General features: G+C 35.7%; 1 protein-coding gene across 1 annotated transcript; it reads right to left on the bottom strand.

Moving 5' to 3' along the window:
• Positions 1–10069: 10069 nt before the first annotated feature.
• On the bottom strand, positions 10070–18166 carry LOC113227892 (MAPK regulated corepressor interacting protein 2). Its single transcript, XM_026460975.1, has 5 exons — positions 18100–18166; positions 17919–18003; positions 17584–17693; positions 12651–12710; positions 10070–10653 (listed from the first exon to the last, which is right to left on the bottom strand). Exons 1-5 carry the CDS (start codon positions 18149–18151, stop codon positions 10508–10510), a joined length of 453 nt encoding a protein of 150 aa, XP_026316760.1. The 5' UTR covers positions 18152–18166; the 3' UTR covers positions 10070–10507.
• Between the last annotated feature and the right edge of the window lie 384 nt (positions 18167–18550).

Below are 18550 nucleotides of genomic sequence, written 5' to 3'. Positions count from 1 at the left end.
GCGACACAAATAGTCAAGTGCCTGTAATGTCTAGTCAATATTATAGTATAGATGTATAATTAAAAATATTTCTAGAGAATAGTTTGTACTCATAATACTAAATCTATGTATAGGTAATATGCATGTAGGGTTATTTGAAAAATAGTAACGGCCTATTTATTACTAATATCATAAACAAAAACTTTTGTTCCATGACTTTTTACAAAACAAATTTACCAACAACATCGAGTATATAACCAGAAATAGAGACGAAATAAGGGCCATCCATCCTTGGCAACTCATAAGGTAAATGACATGAAGATTGTTTCAAGAGTACACACTAGAACCTCGTTACTGTATCTGCACGTTACAGTTCGCTAATGAGTACCCGGCTTTAGACGGCTCCCTGCGAACCGCACGTGTACCGCTCGCGAATCACGTACGCACTATGAATTTTGGTTACATAACATGCAACAGTTATAGTTACAGCTCGCTAGTGAGTACCCGCCCTTATATCACTTTTTTTTAAATAGGTATCAACTCTCGTTTGCGCTGAAATCACAAATTAGGAAACTGAAATAGTACAGCGCCAACAACTGACTTGTGTGTACGTATCCGTATATATCAAAAATATTCTGTATTTATTGTAATAAAGATAATTTCTCTAACAAATGGGGCTGTTCCGTTCGGTGGTGTGGAAAAAACAGCAAAACATCTAATTACAAAACAAACGGAATCACATTCCATCGGTAATTAAATACGTAATTTTGCAATTTTCGTCCATTATAGCAATGCTCAAGTTAAACTGGTCGATTTGAATCAGTTCAAACAAAAAAACGATTGACGACACCCGTCAATTGTTTCGGATTCGTGTAATGATTTGGCAGAATAGTTTTCAAACAAATTAAATGACTTTTCGTGTCGATTTCAACTTTTGTATCTATGGCTCCGTGGTCGTGTCGATTTATGGCTATATACTCGATGACCAACAATAAACTTTAAAGTTTAGTTATACTATCTGACACTTTAGATTTGTATTTGGTACTAAAATATAAGTTCAAACGTGCAAAATGTCCTGCGTTTTGCATCGACTGGCATTTATGCCATTTCATTCGTTATTACTTATTACACTGAGTTTTCGCTGTTTCGAGCGATCTTTTTATTTTTGTATAAAAGAAAAATCTGATCAATTATTAAAATTGTTAATATTTTACAAATACCGCCGTACAGAGATTTTTATTCTGTCACTGTCACATAGGATTGCACAGTAAAAATAAAAATACAGAGGAATCATTGTCAGATGGTTTATTTGTTCAACTACAACAAAAGCATAACTTTTAAAACTAAATCAGTCTAAAAATATTCTATCTCCTGCAACCCGCACTAGAACTACAATGACTCAAATATTTCATTGAAATAAAAAGGTTAAAAACTAAACTACTCTGGTAATAGTTGATTCTAAATCCTTACTGGTGCAATTTGTACCATGTCTCAATAATTTCGTAACCATTTATTTCGTACGAATTTCCCTTGCTACGGTGTAAGTAGCTATTAGGTTCTAGGTTCAAAGTATTAAAAATAATTTGCAACTTTATAGTACAAATGTTTTTTTCTATAAAAGGTTTATTTAGCACACAGTTGAAGATGCGAAATTATATAGATTTAATATGAACTACTAAAACAAAGTTTTAAAAGTACAAAGTGCACAAAACAAGCGTAAAATTCCTGCATTCTTTGGCAAATAATACATTTGTTTTATCACGGCGGAAATTTAAACAAAACTAATATCCTAAGATTTAACAGCACAAGGCGATGAAGTTTTTAATGGAAGACTTGGCTTGGTTTTGTGATGTAAAAACTATTTATTCATTCGGATCCAGTGGAGTCTGCGGTTGTTTTAATACATTGGCAAACAATAAATGATATAAAAAAAGAAATTATTATATATTAAATATAACTTGGTAGTCTATGATCTAATGTAGATTAAATGAAGTGTACAGGCATCATGTACGACAATAAACAACTTACATTTAACGAAAATGAATTATTGACATCACGAACACAGAACATCAAAATTCCGGGTCAAAACAATGTAAAAAATATATTTCGGTTAAAATTGTAAGTTACATTTATTTGTGCTAAATTCGTGGTATGACGATCGTGGTCATTGACAGAAGTAAACAAAAGAAAAACTTCAATTAACCTCCTAAGGCCCCGTGTAAATGAAAATGTACGTGTGAAATGATTCAGGCCCAGACAATACTAGTCCTATGACCACGTAAACGCCCAGTTTACTTTGTAAATTACTAATAACCAAGTTGGACTATATTACTAATATCATTGTTCCATGACTTTTCACAAAACAATATTTTTTTAGATCTGATTTTGGTGGTATGTTCAAACGTGCTAGCGTCCCGACGACCCCCACCCGCGTCGTGCGTTTTGCGTACCGGACTGGTTTTAAGATGGGTATCCATTACGTTCGCGCACCAACTATGCTCCATGCATCTGCAACCGCTCTAATGGAGACGTTACGCGCATCACTACAAGAAAACCGAGTGCTCCATTAGGTTCGCGCATCGAATCTGCTCCGCGCATGCGACTGCTCCACATTTTTCATTTGAACATTCAGGGAACATGTCGTCCTCAGAATTAATAGCTAGAGTGACGCATACATTTTAATTAATTTAATTGTTCACGAGCTAAATATTTCTCTTCGAGTCATTTCATAGCGCTAAATTCGCGGTAACTTAAAAAATCTTAGCGGAGTGCGGAGCGTGACACCCGAAAACGTCTTGTTTGCTCGCGTCCACGAACACACTGCGCTTCGTTTTGAGTTCGCGCAAAAACCGCCAACGCGAGGAGCGTGCAACATTGCTTGAACATTGTATGGGGACGTATCCACTAACAGAGCAGTTGCAGGTGCGCGGAGCATAATCGGTGCGCGTACGTAATTGATATCCAACTTTACGTTAGCGTTTTCTTTTGCTACCGCACAGAGTTATCACCGTTTACAGCGATCTATTAAAATATTTTTATTTTTGTAGGAAAGTAAAATCTGATGAATACTTAAAAGTCATGGAACAAAAGTTGTTGTTTATGATGTCAGTAATATAGTTTTGGGAGGTTTTTGGTATTTTACAAATAACCCTGTACTACCAATATATCGCATTCAAATTTAGTGGTATACAGGGTGGAAATTTGTAATGCCACCTGGAGGGGAGTACTCTAAATACTGGAGACATAAATTTTTACCTAAATGAAACATTCCTTTATTTTGTAAAAGAAATAAAACTGCATTCATAGATTTTCGGAAATTTTAGCAACACGCGAATCCAACACGCGAATCCAACCCGCTTTAATCTGAAAAAAATGCACCCTGCACTTTTATTGCATCGATCGATAAAGTTAATTATAAGAATAAAATCTCTCTCATAAAATTGGTTAATTAAATGAAAAAAAAAGCATGAAATCAAAAAAACTATTCATAACAACACGTTATTAAAAGTTACTCAAAATGATGAAAGTTACTCAAGAAAATGGAGCTCATTTCGAGCAACTAATTAGTTAGATTACCATTTTTTTCGTTTTATTAAAATACGTTAAGATTTCATGGCTCTTTTTTCATTTAATTAACCAATTTTGTGAGAGAGATTTTATTCTTATAATTAACCCTATCGATCGATGCAATAAAAGTGCAGGGTGCATTTTTTTTTCAGATTAAAGCGGGTTCGTATCCCGCGTGTGGCTAGAAATCTATGAATGCAATTTTATTTCTTTTTTAAAAAAAAAAGGAATGTTTCCTTTAAGTAAAAATTTCTATCTCCAGTATTTAGAGTACTTTCCCTCCAGGTGGCATTACAAATTTCCACCCTGTATATTCTATGGGGCTATAGGGTATCTAGAAAAATAGTTTATCATACAAAGCTGAGGGCACACTTACTTGGGCCTGGGGGTCTATTCTCGTTCTCCGTGTGACATCCGTCCGAAACAATTATTGTCAAATAAGTAATACTCGACATAATTATTAGACAATGTCATGTCTAAAGAACAATGGAAAAATCATAGTTAAAATAATTCGTTAGCGTCTTCAAATGTCTTAATTACAAGTTTGATTATAATAAATTCATTAGGTTTTTCAAATTATAATAGCGGCCTATCTAAGTCTGGAAATAAAATCATATTTAGAAGAAACATTATTAGTATGTAACCGGACTGATATCTACAACTATCAGTTTTGTAGTTTCTTAACGTTGAGCGACATCTAGCCGCCAACAAGTATTTCAGTAACTACGAATGGATATGCTCCACATTTAGCTCACGTAATTGTCACGTAAATGTACTGATTCGACCGATTAGTAATAAGCTAATAAAAGATTAACTACTTCATTACAAAAAGTAAAGTCGATAATTTCTTCTCCAAAATGTCACTCGAGAAAATGGTAAAACTGACAAAAAGGTTCGAAAATAAAGGTATAGATGGCACGTTTAACAAAAAAAATAATTTGTATTAGAGTTACCAGTGCAACAGTCTGTGGTATGTTATTAATTAACTCAGTTATTTTGTTATGGCTTAACTTCATGCTTTTTGACCATACCAGTAAACAAAATAATTTTCTCTGAACTTTCGACACGTCACAAATCCACGGTACCAAATTCAGCTTCTATTAACTCTGTTCAAGGCTTTTGTAGTTTATTTTGATATAATAATACACCGAATATATTTTATTATCCAAATTATCCAAAACTTCAACTGGAATACTAGAATAGTAAACCCAAAACAAAATTTGTTCAGGAATTTCAACTCTATACTTTCACATATTTTTCATAAACAGATACATACAAATTATGTCAACAAAAATTTATATGGGAGTTTGCCATTGTCCTTTGGTTGAGTATTACTTATTTGACAGTAATTGTTTCTGACGGAGAACGAGAGTACAGGCCCAGAAACATGTAATTAACTGCCCTCGTGGTCGAACGGTTACCATGCCGGGCCGGGTGAAATATTTGTAAGGCCTACATATATTTATCTCGTGAGTTTGGGTGCAATTTTGAAAACCAGCTGATCATTGAAAATCAGCGCCACAGTCAATTGCGGCTGTGGCATAAGCTGAATGAAGTCCTTTTGCATACGCCACAACCGCACACATGACAGTACAACATTTGTAGTTATTATATTTAGTATTTTTTGTTTTGCTCTTTGTTTGTTATTGTCTTATTTCATTTTATTTTAATTTTGTTTATTACGTCTTTTTGTTTTGTTTTGCTTGTCTAAGTAGTATCAATATTTTTTTTTGTATCTATGTGTTGTGGCGTCGCAATAAATGTCTATTCTATTCAATTTGTGGTTGTCTTTGTGTGTGTCCATGACACCCGCGACACAGGATTTCTCTAGTGCGGGGCTATGCTGAGTGTGTGTATGCGTTAATTATATTTAATATATCTTAATGTACAGTCAACAGCACATCAAGCTGCACACTTTTGTACGAATATCGCCTCCAGGGCAACAACGGAACAAGAACAGTCAATGTGTGTTTGGTGTGCTGTCGTCTGTACATTGGGCGTTTAGTGCTTTTCCCATTGTAGTTTGCTGGGTCTTAGGAGACTAAAACAGGCATCGTCACTAGATCCGAACAATAACAATTAACAGACAATAAAAACAAATCATAAAAGCTAACAGATATGATCAATACGAATACTGATTTAACAATGTTTAAACATTTGCAAACAATATAATGTTCGATTAATATGATTTTTAAAAAATCTGGCGAAAAATTCTAAATAAATATAATTTGTAGAACCACTGCAATAATGTAAGGATTGACCAGTTACTTTTGTACTGTGAAATGGTGGTGTCAGACATGGATTTTACAACTGTAACTTGTCAATTTTTATCGTGAATTTAAGCCATTAAATAGATGTAAGCGGTAGAACGAGAATGACCTAAGGCTTTCTCGTTCTTTTGTCCTACGTACAAGTTTATCTTCGTGCCTGTGGACTGCCTGACTGGTTCACCTACGTGGACCAAGGGGAATCCTTCTTCCCTTTTGTCCCCTATGTCCACTTAGGTGTATTATGACGATTTTTACTCCTTTACTCTCACTATGTTGGACAGTAAAGGATTTCTTTAATATTATTATTGATAAAGAATTGAACATGACAAAGAAAAATTCCTTCAATTGACTGGATAGATTGCCTCGGTGTGGCAACAGACGCTGGTTCGTGTCCAGTCAGATCGGAGGAATTGTTCTTTGTGTTATTCGATATTTGTGTCAATAATAATAACAAACTAGTGGACTATTCCCACAAAAAATATAAAGCATCATCGTAGTAAAAACATCATGATTCTCAATAAATTAAATATTGCAATTTATTTAATGCAACTACGTGAAATTGTAATGCAAGTTGTATATATTCATGTCCAGCTAATAATAATAAAGCATAATTGGCGTCAATATTTTTTCATCACACGTCTTTTTTCTTTCCATTACAGCCATGGGCGGTAAGGATTTTTTTTATTTGTAGCACGACATACTTCCTTACATTCAAATCTTGCAAGGAAGTTACTTCAGTTCAAAAATATGACATTCGCTTAAAATGTTATCTAAACAGAAATTTAATTCGGCCACATATTACTTACATACTTATTATTATTACGAATTTCTTATAATTGATTTTAATTATTTCCTGTGTAAAAATTTAACAATTTTTTTTCGATCCATCGTGGCTTTGTGCGTGTTTGCATTTTACAACATTTTAGTTCGAGTTCTATTTATTATCCATGGAAGAATTTGAAAAAACCAGGCATTTGCAAAATCCATAATTGTTGTGTTGTGAACCATATTTATATTGTATTTATTTCCTCGTAAATGTGATGAAAAACATTGTATTATATGTATGTATCACGGACAGTGAAAAAATACAAAACTGTTAGTATTTTTTTATTTATCGTCCTTAATACACAATGATATTAACAGAACATTTTGTAAGCAATGGAGGTCATTACATACTTGATAATATCATCACATAACTTGATTTTCACGCCCTAGCTGCGGCAGCTGCATAGCTATTCAGGTTTCTCCCAGTGTAGTATGGCTCAAATTACACAAAATACAAACAACAATTTAACATTATTTAGTATAACTCTATGTATTTAAAACTATATGATTGCAAATGCTATTGCTGTCGGTTTTTTAGGCACTTTAATTTTATACTATAGCTGATAGAGTTAATCACCGAAATAAGCATTTTTTTTTACAATAATTATTACATAATAAAGCGATATAAACAATTAGACGTTATTATAATATATCGTCGGGGATAGTGCAATTCCGCGTATGTAGTATAGGTAAAAGGCGCGTATCTGCACTAAATCAAATTTTACAGGATAGGGATTTAACATTATTACTTTGTTATTTCAATGGTTACGACTACGATGATATGATGACGATTCCCGCAAATCACGCTTATTTGGTTATAACGACATTTTCGTGGATTTGATTTAGCCACGAAAATACCAAGATCGAAACTCATTATAATCCAATGCTAGTTACGCGTAATTGCACTATCCCCGACGATACGTCTATTTTGACACCTGTAGGGCGAGCACGCAAGACACGATTTGCGCGAGATACCGCTATTTACGCATGTTTCTTGCGTTTTATATCGCTCTCGCGTAAGTTGTGCTAGCCCTACTGGATTTTAATATGAAATTACTTGATTGAATTATTTGTTCTTTTAAAATCAATAGCAACAATTAAAAAAACTAATTTGATTAGTTTCCACAAAACGTATACCAGTATCGGCAATAATGTTCATATTTACAAGTTTTTATTAAAAATGATGAATTTGTATAAAAAAGTCATAACATCGATATAATTATTTAATAAAAATCATAAATTTTGCAGATACAGAATTCAAAACAACTATATTATGTATTTTTCGGATAAATCTTTTAAAAATAAAACAAAGTATTCTGCAACAATTGCATTGATGAAACTGGTATTGCAAATCATTTAGAGAGATAGTCAAATGCTTACTGTTCTTTGGCGACCACATTGGTAAAAAATTTTTGTTATGATAACAAAATAAAAACATTATGTAGAACACAACAACCTTACAGAAAATTGGCCCGACATAACACAACGTTATTTGCAAAGAAATTGAGCTTTTGGAAATATTTACTTATGATATGACGTACCTACTGAGATCCACAATCACCTGTACGTTACTAAATTTTTTATAATTCATTAATGACATTATTTTTAAATGGAAAACGATTACCACAATATTGCTGTTTTTAAGAGACTCCACTGACATTATAAATCAATATAAAAAGTATTTCCACCGTCGAGTTTTAAAGACAACGGCAAAAACTTAAGGTACCTCGTAACCTAAGGTACTCGTCGGCTAAATTTGAAAAATTCGAAACTCCGTTTTTGGACCAAGTCCCTATTTTACTTTTCAGGCGCATTATCGGACAATTAATGCTTAAAATATAATTTTCAGATCAAAGATATGATTATATCTTTATTTTAAGGTGTATTCATAGATTGCCATATAAAATTATTTCTAGTAATTCTGGTTTTTGTGTCTATTTCAAAGTTCTGGAGGTATAGTCAATGCCCTAATACCTGATCCTCTAGCCGATCTTTTGGTTCTGATAGCCTTCTTACGAATTGTATTCAACAGTGCGAAGGACTTTCAGCTTTTTGGTTGAAATTTGTATTTATTTAATGTAATTAAATATCAAAATAACGTTTCCTAAAACGTCATTCATTAATGATGCAGTAAAGACGTCTTATTAAAATGAATTTTACGGGTCACTGAATAAAAGTTAAATTTGTTAAACATATTTGTTCACACTGATCTACTTAGAACCAAATAATCGAATAGGGGTCAGGTATTTAGGCCATCAAATGTACGAAGATTACGAATTTAACCGACGTACGTCATTTCGAAACGTATTTATAAAAGATACGATATTGTCCACGGTTTATTTAATTTCGCCTTCCTATAAGCACAAGCAATAATAGGTCATTTCACCGGACATCATTGTTGGTTCAAATTTTATGAAAGTTAAAAATCAAATGACATTTGATAACAACGCTTTTGACATACATAATAAAGGTTTAAACGCTATTTATGTTGTACTTACCCACCCACTGACAAGGCACTTTATTGAAAAGTATTTACTTGTAAAGAACGTTTGACAAAAAAGAACTTTGGTAAATGCAGCTTCAATGAGATGTACCATCGAACAACGGTATTTCGACATATCAAACTGTTGTATTTGTTCAATAAATAGACGATAGATTAATTGTAATTAGATGAAACGTGTTTCGAAATGATGCACTACAAAGTACATACTTAATTAATTTGTAGGTACTATAAGAAATGCTGGTATCAGATAATTCTGTCTTTTTTGAGACGGAGTAAACTGACATTCGTAGGGTTGCCAGTTTTCATGAAATTTTAAACAGTGGTATAGTTGTTGTCGATAGTTTTATCGATAGATTGTGAAAGAATGAATTTTGCCAAAAATGACTGAACTGTGAATGTTAAGACGTTGTAACGATTACTAATTGAGTTGTTGTCTTCTTTATTCTTATTTTGACAGTTAGCCTACTATAGTATCGAGATCAATTTTTATTCACATACAATTTAACAAGAACACCCGGATTTGATTATCTATAGAATTAAAATTAAAAACTTTAAAATATGTCTCCTCTTTGTATTTTTCATAAACATAGTTCTAAATAAAGTGTATGAACTTACAAAAATTGACAATTTAAATGAACTTGTGCTCAATAATTGGATGAATAATGGGTCGAGGATGATTGAATGAAACAAGTTCGGCTATTAATATATTTATTGCTATTGCTATTGCAAAACTTGTTTCATTTCAATATAAAAGCCATATATTCAGTGGACAGTCGATAGAATATTTATCGACTGCAATCACTAGCTGCTCGCAAGCGAGCAGCACTTGCACAATGAACTGTCATTTTACTTCGACCTCAAAAAAGACAGACTTTTTTTATTATTGACTTTATATCCAAAAGTGGTTTTAATTCTCATGTTTTTCTAAAACTTCAATAATTTGCCAGAATACAGGACATACATTCTATAGTCATGTTATATGTATTTATTAAAAAATGCCAACATTCTTAGTCTAAATATTTTTCACAAAATGCCGATAATTATTTTGAAAATTAATGAAACAGCAATGTTTGTACTGATGTACAATTTAAAATAATATATTGTACATCTATTAGATGTTTAAGAACAAAATTTCGGAATGCTGTTGGTTATCACATGATAATCAAAATTATCATACGAAATCCTGGTCTCGCATCAAGATCAAAGTGTTCAATATTATTGGTATGTACATCCTGTACATTAAATCATAAATGATGAAAATGTGTTCTTTTACCTTAGTTATGATGAAACTCAGTAAACTACAGATGATTGTGACTTACGCTATCGGAGAGAGCCACGGTTTTTGCAACGTGGCTTGCTGTACTCAGAGCGAATTGGTGATGTTTTGGAAGAGTCGCTTTCCCCACCAGGTTTCAAGGTCGAAGGGCTTGAAATCCTGCAGGCAAGGGCTGGGTGCATCATCTTGGTAGTACAGGTTGGAGGAGGGTGCAGGGGATGAGCTGCCAGATGCTGGAAAAAGCAAATATCTATAGAAGAAAACTAAACAAGATACTTCAGCACTTTTAGGGTGAAGTCACTTAGGACGCAGAATACAAACATATTAATGTGAAAAGTTAAGTTTAACATAAATAACTGACATTTGGAAACGGGAATAAATGCGGTCACATACGAATAGGTATTTTTCACACCTACCTAGTTTCCCGACGTTTCGGCCGGGTTGCACTGGCCGTGGTCACGGGCTGAGCCGACACGTCGGGAAACTACCTACCTATTCGTACGTCAATGCAACGCCAAAGTTTTAAAGTATATATAAATAACTTAAATAAACGAACGTGGAATGGATCAAGATATTCAATTTACAATCCCAAATTACATGAATTTGCTTTCCTGGAAACTTAGCCGGAAACTTACATATTTTTACTTTCGAACCAACATCTTCTAGCAATCCGTGCAAGACGCTATGCCAACTAAGCCACGAACGAATTAGCGATGCTAATGCTTTTTTCTATGTGCTTGTTGCAGATTTTTGTTTTTGGTTTTTAACGCCTTTTTTGGCGTAGCACCATCTGTGAGAAATGTATGAAAAATTTTCTTCACTCAGCCAGGTACTTTTACAGCTACCAGCAGCAGATGACTAGAGATGTTGCTTCAATAATTGTTATTTTTAAATTCATTGAATGTCATAATGTTTGATTACTATGATTCATATTTCATTCCTGTTTGTGAAATTACTCCACTAGTTTGTTAGTTATTTAATTTCTCCACTCTTCATGTTTCATCAAGTTCCAGAAGGCCAAATTCTTCATAAATAAATTAAAGCTGCAGATTTGGAATAGGTAGGTAGGGAATTAATTATAAAGAATAAAAACAGATAACAACCCATTCCATTAGAGATAATAGTCTGGTAATATGATATTTATTTTATTTATTTACTTGTAAACTTAAGAGCTTTTTAAATACGATTTATATTTCACAAACTTACTTAGCCATTTACGAAGTTTGTCATTTAAACAATTCATTTCAAGATTATGATATGACTGACATACTAAAACAAGCAAGTCAGAATTTAGACAGGAATGTTGGGAATATTTAAGTAGATATGGCAACATTAAGCTAATTTTAGTGATCATGTAAAATGGCCATTTGGCAACACTCTCTCGTCCCGTTGCTGTGGTGAAATAAATAGTCTGCCGTTATTAAAATTATATTTTCAAATCTACTGAGATCTTTTGTAGTAATAATACAATTATATGCAATACCAACAACGTATGCAAAGGAGAAACAGCTGCCTACATTTCCCATGCTTATTGTAACGTGATCGACATTTTCAACAAAATTGAGTCATTCTCTGGGATCAATGAAACGAAGTCTACAACCCCCTCTAAAGGGTTTTTTAATATCTTATTTGTTTCAGTTTTAATAGTATAAAAAAGGTCGAACATTTCTGTGAGGAATCTATTAGTTTTCAGATTCTTTTCGGATCGTTCGAATCCAGCCGGATCGAAGGATTTTTTAAAGTGTAAGTTAATCAAAATCAGCGTGTAATTGACATTTTTTTTAGATCACAATAAATCGTTAGATGGCAAAACATTCAAAGTTACCGAATTGCAAATGCGTTAGTTATGAGAAGGAGGGCAGTACAATAGTCTAATAAGGATTTTGATGAAACTTACATTCAGAGCTTTATTTGTTACGCACTTCTAGTATCAAGCCACACTATATTGAAAATTTATAAGAAAAATAGTGGTTTAAAATTGCCAACCTACTTTTAAGGGAGTCACAACACTTGTTGACGCGGATCGACTTGAGCTGGCCAGAAAAGCATTATGTCCACGCAATAAAAGCGTAAAAGACGTTGTCAATGACAGTCACTGCGACAGGCTTTTACTGCATAGATATTAGCTTTTGTTGACCGTTTTAAGCCGACTCCACGTCAACAAGTGTAATGACGCCATAAAGTGGAAAGAGTTTGCAAATAATGAAGGCTTTCGTTATGTCCTACTTACCAATACTGCCATTGGTGGGGGTTGTGGGTTCACTGTCTCCATTTGCTGCTTGCGTCCACGCTGCAGGGTAATACAGAATGTTTTAAAAACAAAATATTTGACAGCAACATTGCAAAACTAGAAAACTAATAATGATTTTTTTTTATATGGAACTGTATTTTCCGTACTTAATTAGAAGGCAACTGAGTAGTTCTAATTTTTTATGTAACAACCATGCAATTTCTTACATCACTTTTTTTTGTAATGAACAACCATTATGGCTGGGAATTATTGTATTTTGTTCTATAATTTTCATGTGTCACTAGCATTGTATTTTCTTTACTATGGTTGGTCCATTTAGAAGTAAAGTTTTGTAATTGTAAATAGTAAGTGGTTGGAAGCTAACAACACAGCCATGCCGCTAATCCGGGAATCGTGAATTGGTGCCCGTGGCCAAATAAATGGACTCTCACATCTGAGAGGTAAGAAGCTATTATCAACTATCATCTCAGATAAACCTAGAACTTGCATATATTACTCTAATAACTTACAGCCACTACAGAATTCTGTTCCGGAGACCTGTGTGTAGTAAAGCTTTTAGCTGACGCGGCCACGGGCCTGCCTGAAGTGGTGCTCGCCTCTGTCTATATTGCGGAGACTGATGTGCCACCACCGCAGGAAATGGTACAGTACAGCTAATCAACTACTGCGAGCAGAATGGCCAGAATATGGTCGTGGCTACTGACTCCAATGCCCACCATCCGTTGTGGGGCACGGAACTCGCAAATGACAGAGGTAAGAACCTAACAGAATACTTATTCACAACTAACCTTCAAATCCTTAATAAAGGTATAGTGCCAACTTTTATAAATAAAAGATGTAGAACTATTATAGACCTAATCCTAGCGTCAGAAGGAGCAGTGGACCTTATCCATTATATAACTGGCACGTGTCCGAAGAAGTATCTTTCTCGGATCACAGATGGATAATATTCAGCTTAGAAATAGCCATCAAAGAACAACAACCGAAACGGAATCCCCGAAAAACCGATCGTAAACTATACACTGACAAACTACACCAGAGCCTGGGGGAACCGGTAACACAGGGAAGACTGCTGGACACAGCACAGATAGAAACACAGGTTAAAGAATTAACATCAAACATAATATTAAGCAGCTATAACTCCGCATGCCCACTGAGTGACTCTGCCCGCGGCAAGGCCAACACTGGTGGGGGCCTGAGCTTGAGAGGCTACGAAGAAGGGTAAGGAGACGCTTTAATAGAGTAATGAACACATGCGCGGATAAGGACTGGGAAAACTACAAGACGGCCAAATCCAAACTAAAGAAGCGCATACGGCTCAGGAGCACCGCATCATGGCGAGGCTACTGCGGGAACATCACGTCTTGCGCACAAGCGAACAGAATAAGGAAAATCCTAGGCAACTCAAAATCAACTGAGCTAGGTTCAATACGCAAAATAGACTACACATACATAACTTCCCCAACTTCAACTTCAGGTGCGAAGAAATGAACTACAACACATCGATCCATAACTGGCGACACGCTGAACAATCAAACGCTGAATAGTAACATACGAAAAGACAAAATGGGCAGTAAATACCTTTGAACCAAAGTACAAAGCTCCGGGTCAAGATGGAGTACTCCCCGCACTCCTACAATGGGGCGGGGACACACAGGTCCAGCACCTGGTCAACATCTTTAGGTCCTGTCTAGCATCAAGCTAGGTGCCCCAGAGCTGGCGAGAGGTAAAAGTCATATTTATACCGAAACCAGGTAAAAACGACTACACTGACTCGAAGTCCTTCAGACCAATCAGCCACACATCGTTCTTCTTGAAGACATTACAAAGGTTATGTGACAGAGAACTGAGGGATGGAGCGCTTAAGAACATACCACTACACGGAAACCAACATGCATATAGCCAAGGCAAATCCGCTGAATCGGCCCTACATGCCGTTGTGGGCAAGATAGAAGTGGCCCTCAAAGACAAAGCAATCTGCCTAGGCACCTTTATAGATATTGAAGCAGCCTTCGATAAAACCAGCTTCTCCAGCATACAATCAGCATTGAGAAGACACGAAGTGGATGAAGTGCTAATCAGCTGGATTAGCAACATGCTAAAACAAAGAACAATAAAAACAACAGCAAATGAGACCCCACGGACCATAGTAGCGAAGGGGTGCCCTCAAGCAGGGGTACTGTCGCCTCTGCTGTGGAACATGGTCGTAAATGACCTCATCATTAAACTAAACAAAGAACACTTCTATACAGTAGGACATGCTGATGACATAGCTATACTGGTAACAGGAAATTATGCCAATACACTCTGCGACATTACACAAGCTGCACTCCGGGTTGTGAAAAGATGGTGCAGACCATACGAACTATCGGTAAACCCAACAAAGACGGAACTAGTAATGTTTACAAACAAAAGACTACTGGGTAACTACCTACTACCCAAATTCTTCAGCACATAAATACAGATATCAACCGAAGTCAAGTAGGTACTTGCAAAATTAAAAAAGCTACCTTCAGACAGTGCCATAGAATGGTAGGTAAACAATGGGGACTTTCACCCAAGATAACACTATGGCTCTACAAAGCGGTGATAAAACCCATGATCAGTTACGGCGCGATAGTATGGTGGCCACGAACCAAACTGACGACCTCAACCGACAAGCTGGACAAATTCCAAAGACTCGTTTGCATGGCGGCGACCGGTTGCATGAGGAGAACTCCAACTGCGGCCCTCGAAGCGATGCTGGACCTGCGACCCCTCCCACTGTTCATCAGACAGGAAGCGGCGTCAACAGCAGTGCGTCTAAATAGAGGCGGCCTTTGGAGGCACATGAGGACCCCACATACAGAAATCCTTTATAAGACTGTCAATGAGGGACCACTACTAGAGGCGGCTGTGGATAGGATCCCAAAACAATACATCTTTGACAAAAAATACAAGATACAATTGTTTAAAGAGCCCAACAAAGGACTGAACCCCAGAGAGGTCCGCGTTTTCACTGATGGATCTAAAACAAATTCAGGAACAGGTACTGGGGTATTCTCAGAAGACTTTAATATCAGGATATCAACACCGCTTGGTGACCACAACACAGTGTTCCGGGCTGAATGCATGGGTACCAAGTTGGCGGCAGAAGCAATCATAGCGAGAAGAGTAAAGAATCACTTTCGAATACTCTCCGACAGTATGTCAGTACTTCAAGCACTGAACAGCTGTGACATAAACTCAGGGTTCATTTATGAATGCCATCAAGCACTCATCAGGCAAGAGCTTCGCACTCTAACTGCCACCCTAATGGGTCATAGTCCATACAATAAATACCTTTTCAATTTAGGTATCACAGACAGCCCTCAATGCAGAGTGTGCATGCAGGGGGAAGAAACAGCTGCACACATCCTACTACAGTGCTCCAGCGTGGCCAACTACAGAGCGAAGTACCTTGGAGTGCCAAGGTCACTTCCCGAAGTCTTCAGCAAACCGAGGAGGCTGCTGTGATTCCTGGAGGAGCTTGGGTAGCACGAGTAGGACCCTGCAACCACCACACGCAAAATAGGCGCCTTGACGTCGAGTTACGGACACCAGCCCGTTACACCAAGTACCAAGTAATTGTAAATAAAAATATGACTCTTAATTTCTTTTAGACTTTTTGCCTTATGTTTTTAATCATTCTGAGACATCATGAGGAAGGTATTATCAATATGATGTACATAACTTGAAGCTCAGGGAAATATCCACCTACACCAGGCACACATGACACAAGAAACAAATGTTCAATACATATAATAAAAACCTTACCATAAAGTGCAATAAGTACTTACGTCTTAATAATTCTCAATTGACAATAATCATTTTGCTCTAGACAGTATGATGTAGGTAATGCATCTGGTCAGTTTATAACTTTTTGCAGTAGTACAGTATTTTATAGGTTTTTAATAATAATATAGGCAACAAAGTTTTCATTTTCAGTTTGAAATAAACTAAATAAAGGAATTATAAAATGAAAAAAAGTGCAACATTCATATCTGTTATGTTTTCATGCCTAAATGCTGAACCAATTTTGATGAGTTTTGGTATAGAGATAGATGGCACTTAGGGAAATGATATTGGGTATATTTAGCCACAAAAAATAAATCTTAAAGAGGGTGAAATATGGATAAAGTTTGTATGGAGAATCAATAAAACTATAAAAATTTGTATAGTGCAGTAGATTATAAAAAAGAACTTATTCTACACAGTCGAAGTTGTGGGCATCAATTAGTATTTATTACATATCATTTTACCTAAATCCCAAGTTCAATCAATAATATAAATAAATTAGAAAACTTTATTGTCTGCATATAAAGTTTAGTTGCTGATATGAAAACATGTTCTATAAGAAGACAAATACATGCATAGTGAAAAGTCCTATATCTTTCGACATAAGTTTTGTTAATAGTGACCCTCCCTATCAACCTCTTGGTTCACCTGGTTCTCAAAAGGCTTGTTAGTGATTGGGTAAGTAGCCCCGGGGGCATGTATAGCGCCCTCCCTATTGTCCAGACAAGTACAAGAGCTGTTGGTACGCTCACATCCAGTTGCACATTGAACAACTAACTTTTGTAACTGCTACGCTGTTAACTCTAAAACCCAGTACAAAATCTCCAATTTGGTAGCAGAGCTATTACGGCTCGGTCAGCTCCTGACGCCGAAGTGTCTCTCCAGTTCCCAGAAACCTACGCGGCTGTAGAGGACGGAGTATAATTAGCTCATTCTCTACTGATTCTCCAGTCTAGTGCCAGAAATGTCAGTTACAGTGTCTTGTGACAATGTCCGGATATAACTTCTAACTTAAAGGGCAACTCACGTGGCCGGCGCGTCACCGCTCGCGGCGCGCGGAGCAGTGAAACCTTACAAAATTATGTATAAAACTTACTTTCACTAATAAATCTGATCATTTCTTCATGCTGTGGAGTGATCACATTGTGTTGTATCCTCTGGTGTACTGTCTTTTTGCCATTGGAATGAAAAATAGGTTTTGGCATACTGAAAGTGGAAAAAAACAATCTGACACAACAATATGTTGTACACTAAGTTCACATTTAAACATTGCTTAAAATATACGAAAAACCTGTGTGATGTGGACTACAAGAAATCGACTAAAACAGATCGGAAACAAGCCGCAGTATGCAGCCGGGAGGTTATGTAAATTCATCGACGAAGCTCTTACAAACACTAATATTGCATCATACAAAAAAACTCCTGCTCTACCTGATAATTTCTCCATTGTCAGGCTCTGAAGACTTCCTGTTGTGGTCCTTGCGGCTGTCTAATCTTTCTAAATTCTGTGATAGGCCTGTAAAAATCCAAAAGTTCATCTTCAGAATTAGTATAAATTAGCAATGCCAATGCTTGTCACACGTGTTAAAGCCTTATTACTAAGGTTTATTACCTCTGCGCGTTTTAGCAACTATCTTGCTGGGGCCTTTGGAGACAGTATACATTTTATAATTTCTTAAAAGAAATCAAAAAAAATAAACGTAAAAGTCACACGAATTACGAGAGCACCCGAAACGAACGAAACTACGAACTAGTGTTGCTATACTGAAAATAAAAAACTCAAATTAGGTATTTATGTCTTATTCTCTTAGTCAGAATTGTGCAACGTTCTAATAAAATATATCAAACCTGTACGTAAATAACCTAAAATAAGTACTCGAATTAACAATATAAAGTCGTATAACATTGAAATCATAAATTTCGATTAATTTGTTGATTGCTGACCCCTCGTTGACACTGACATATTGACAGCGAGTGAGATTAATTTGGCAAAATACTTTTCGATTTTTGTCACACTGAAACGTTTTATTTCACACAGAATCACATGCCAATTTTACTATCGT

The sequence above is a fragment of the Hyposmocoma kahamanoa genome, unplaced genomic scaffold (genome assembly GCF_003589595.1).
Source record: "Hyposmocoma kahamanoa isolate Upper Pololo Valley unplaced genomic scaffold, ASM358959v1 220, whole genome shotgun sequence".
NCBI lineage: Eukaryota > Metazoa > Arthropoda > Insecta > Lepidoptera > Cosmopterigidae > Hyposmocoma > Hyposmocoma kahamanoa.
The sequence above is the reverse complement of the archived record's forward strand: the minus strand, read 5'-3'. Positions and strand labels throughout refer to the sequence as shown.

Excerpts from the sequence above, each read along its gene's own strand:
- LOC113227892 (XM_026460975.1), bottom strand. The coding sequence starts at position 18,151 with ATGTATACTGTCTCCAAAGGCCCCAGCAAGATAGTTGCTAAAACGCGC. Across the intron at positions 18,004-18,099 it reads AGTTGCTAAAACGCGCAGAG|GCCTATCACAGAATTTAGAA; the intron begins GTAATAAACCTT and ends GGATTTTTACAG. Across the intron at positions 12,711-17,583 it reads GATCAGATTTATTAGTGAAA|CGTGGACGCAAGCAGCAAAT; the intron begins GTAAGTTTTATA and ends ATTACCCTGCAG.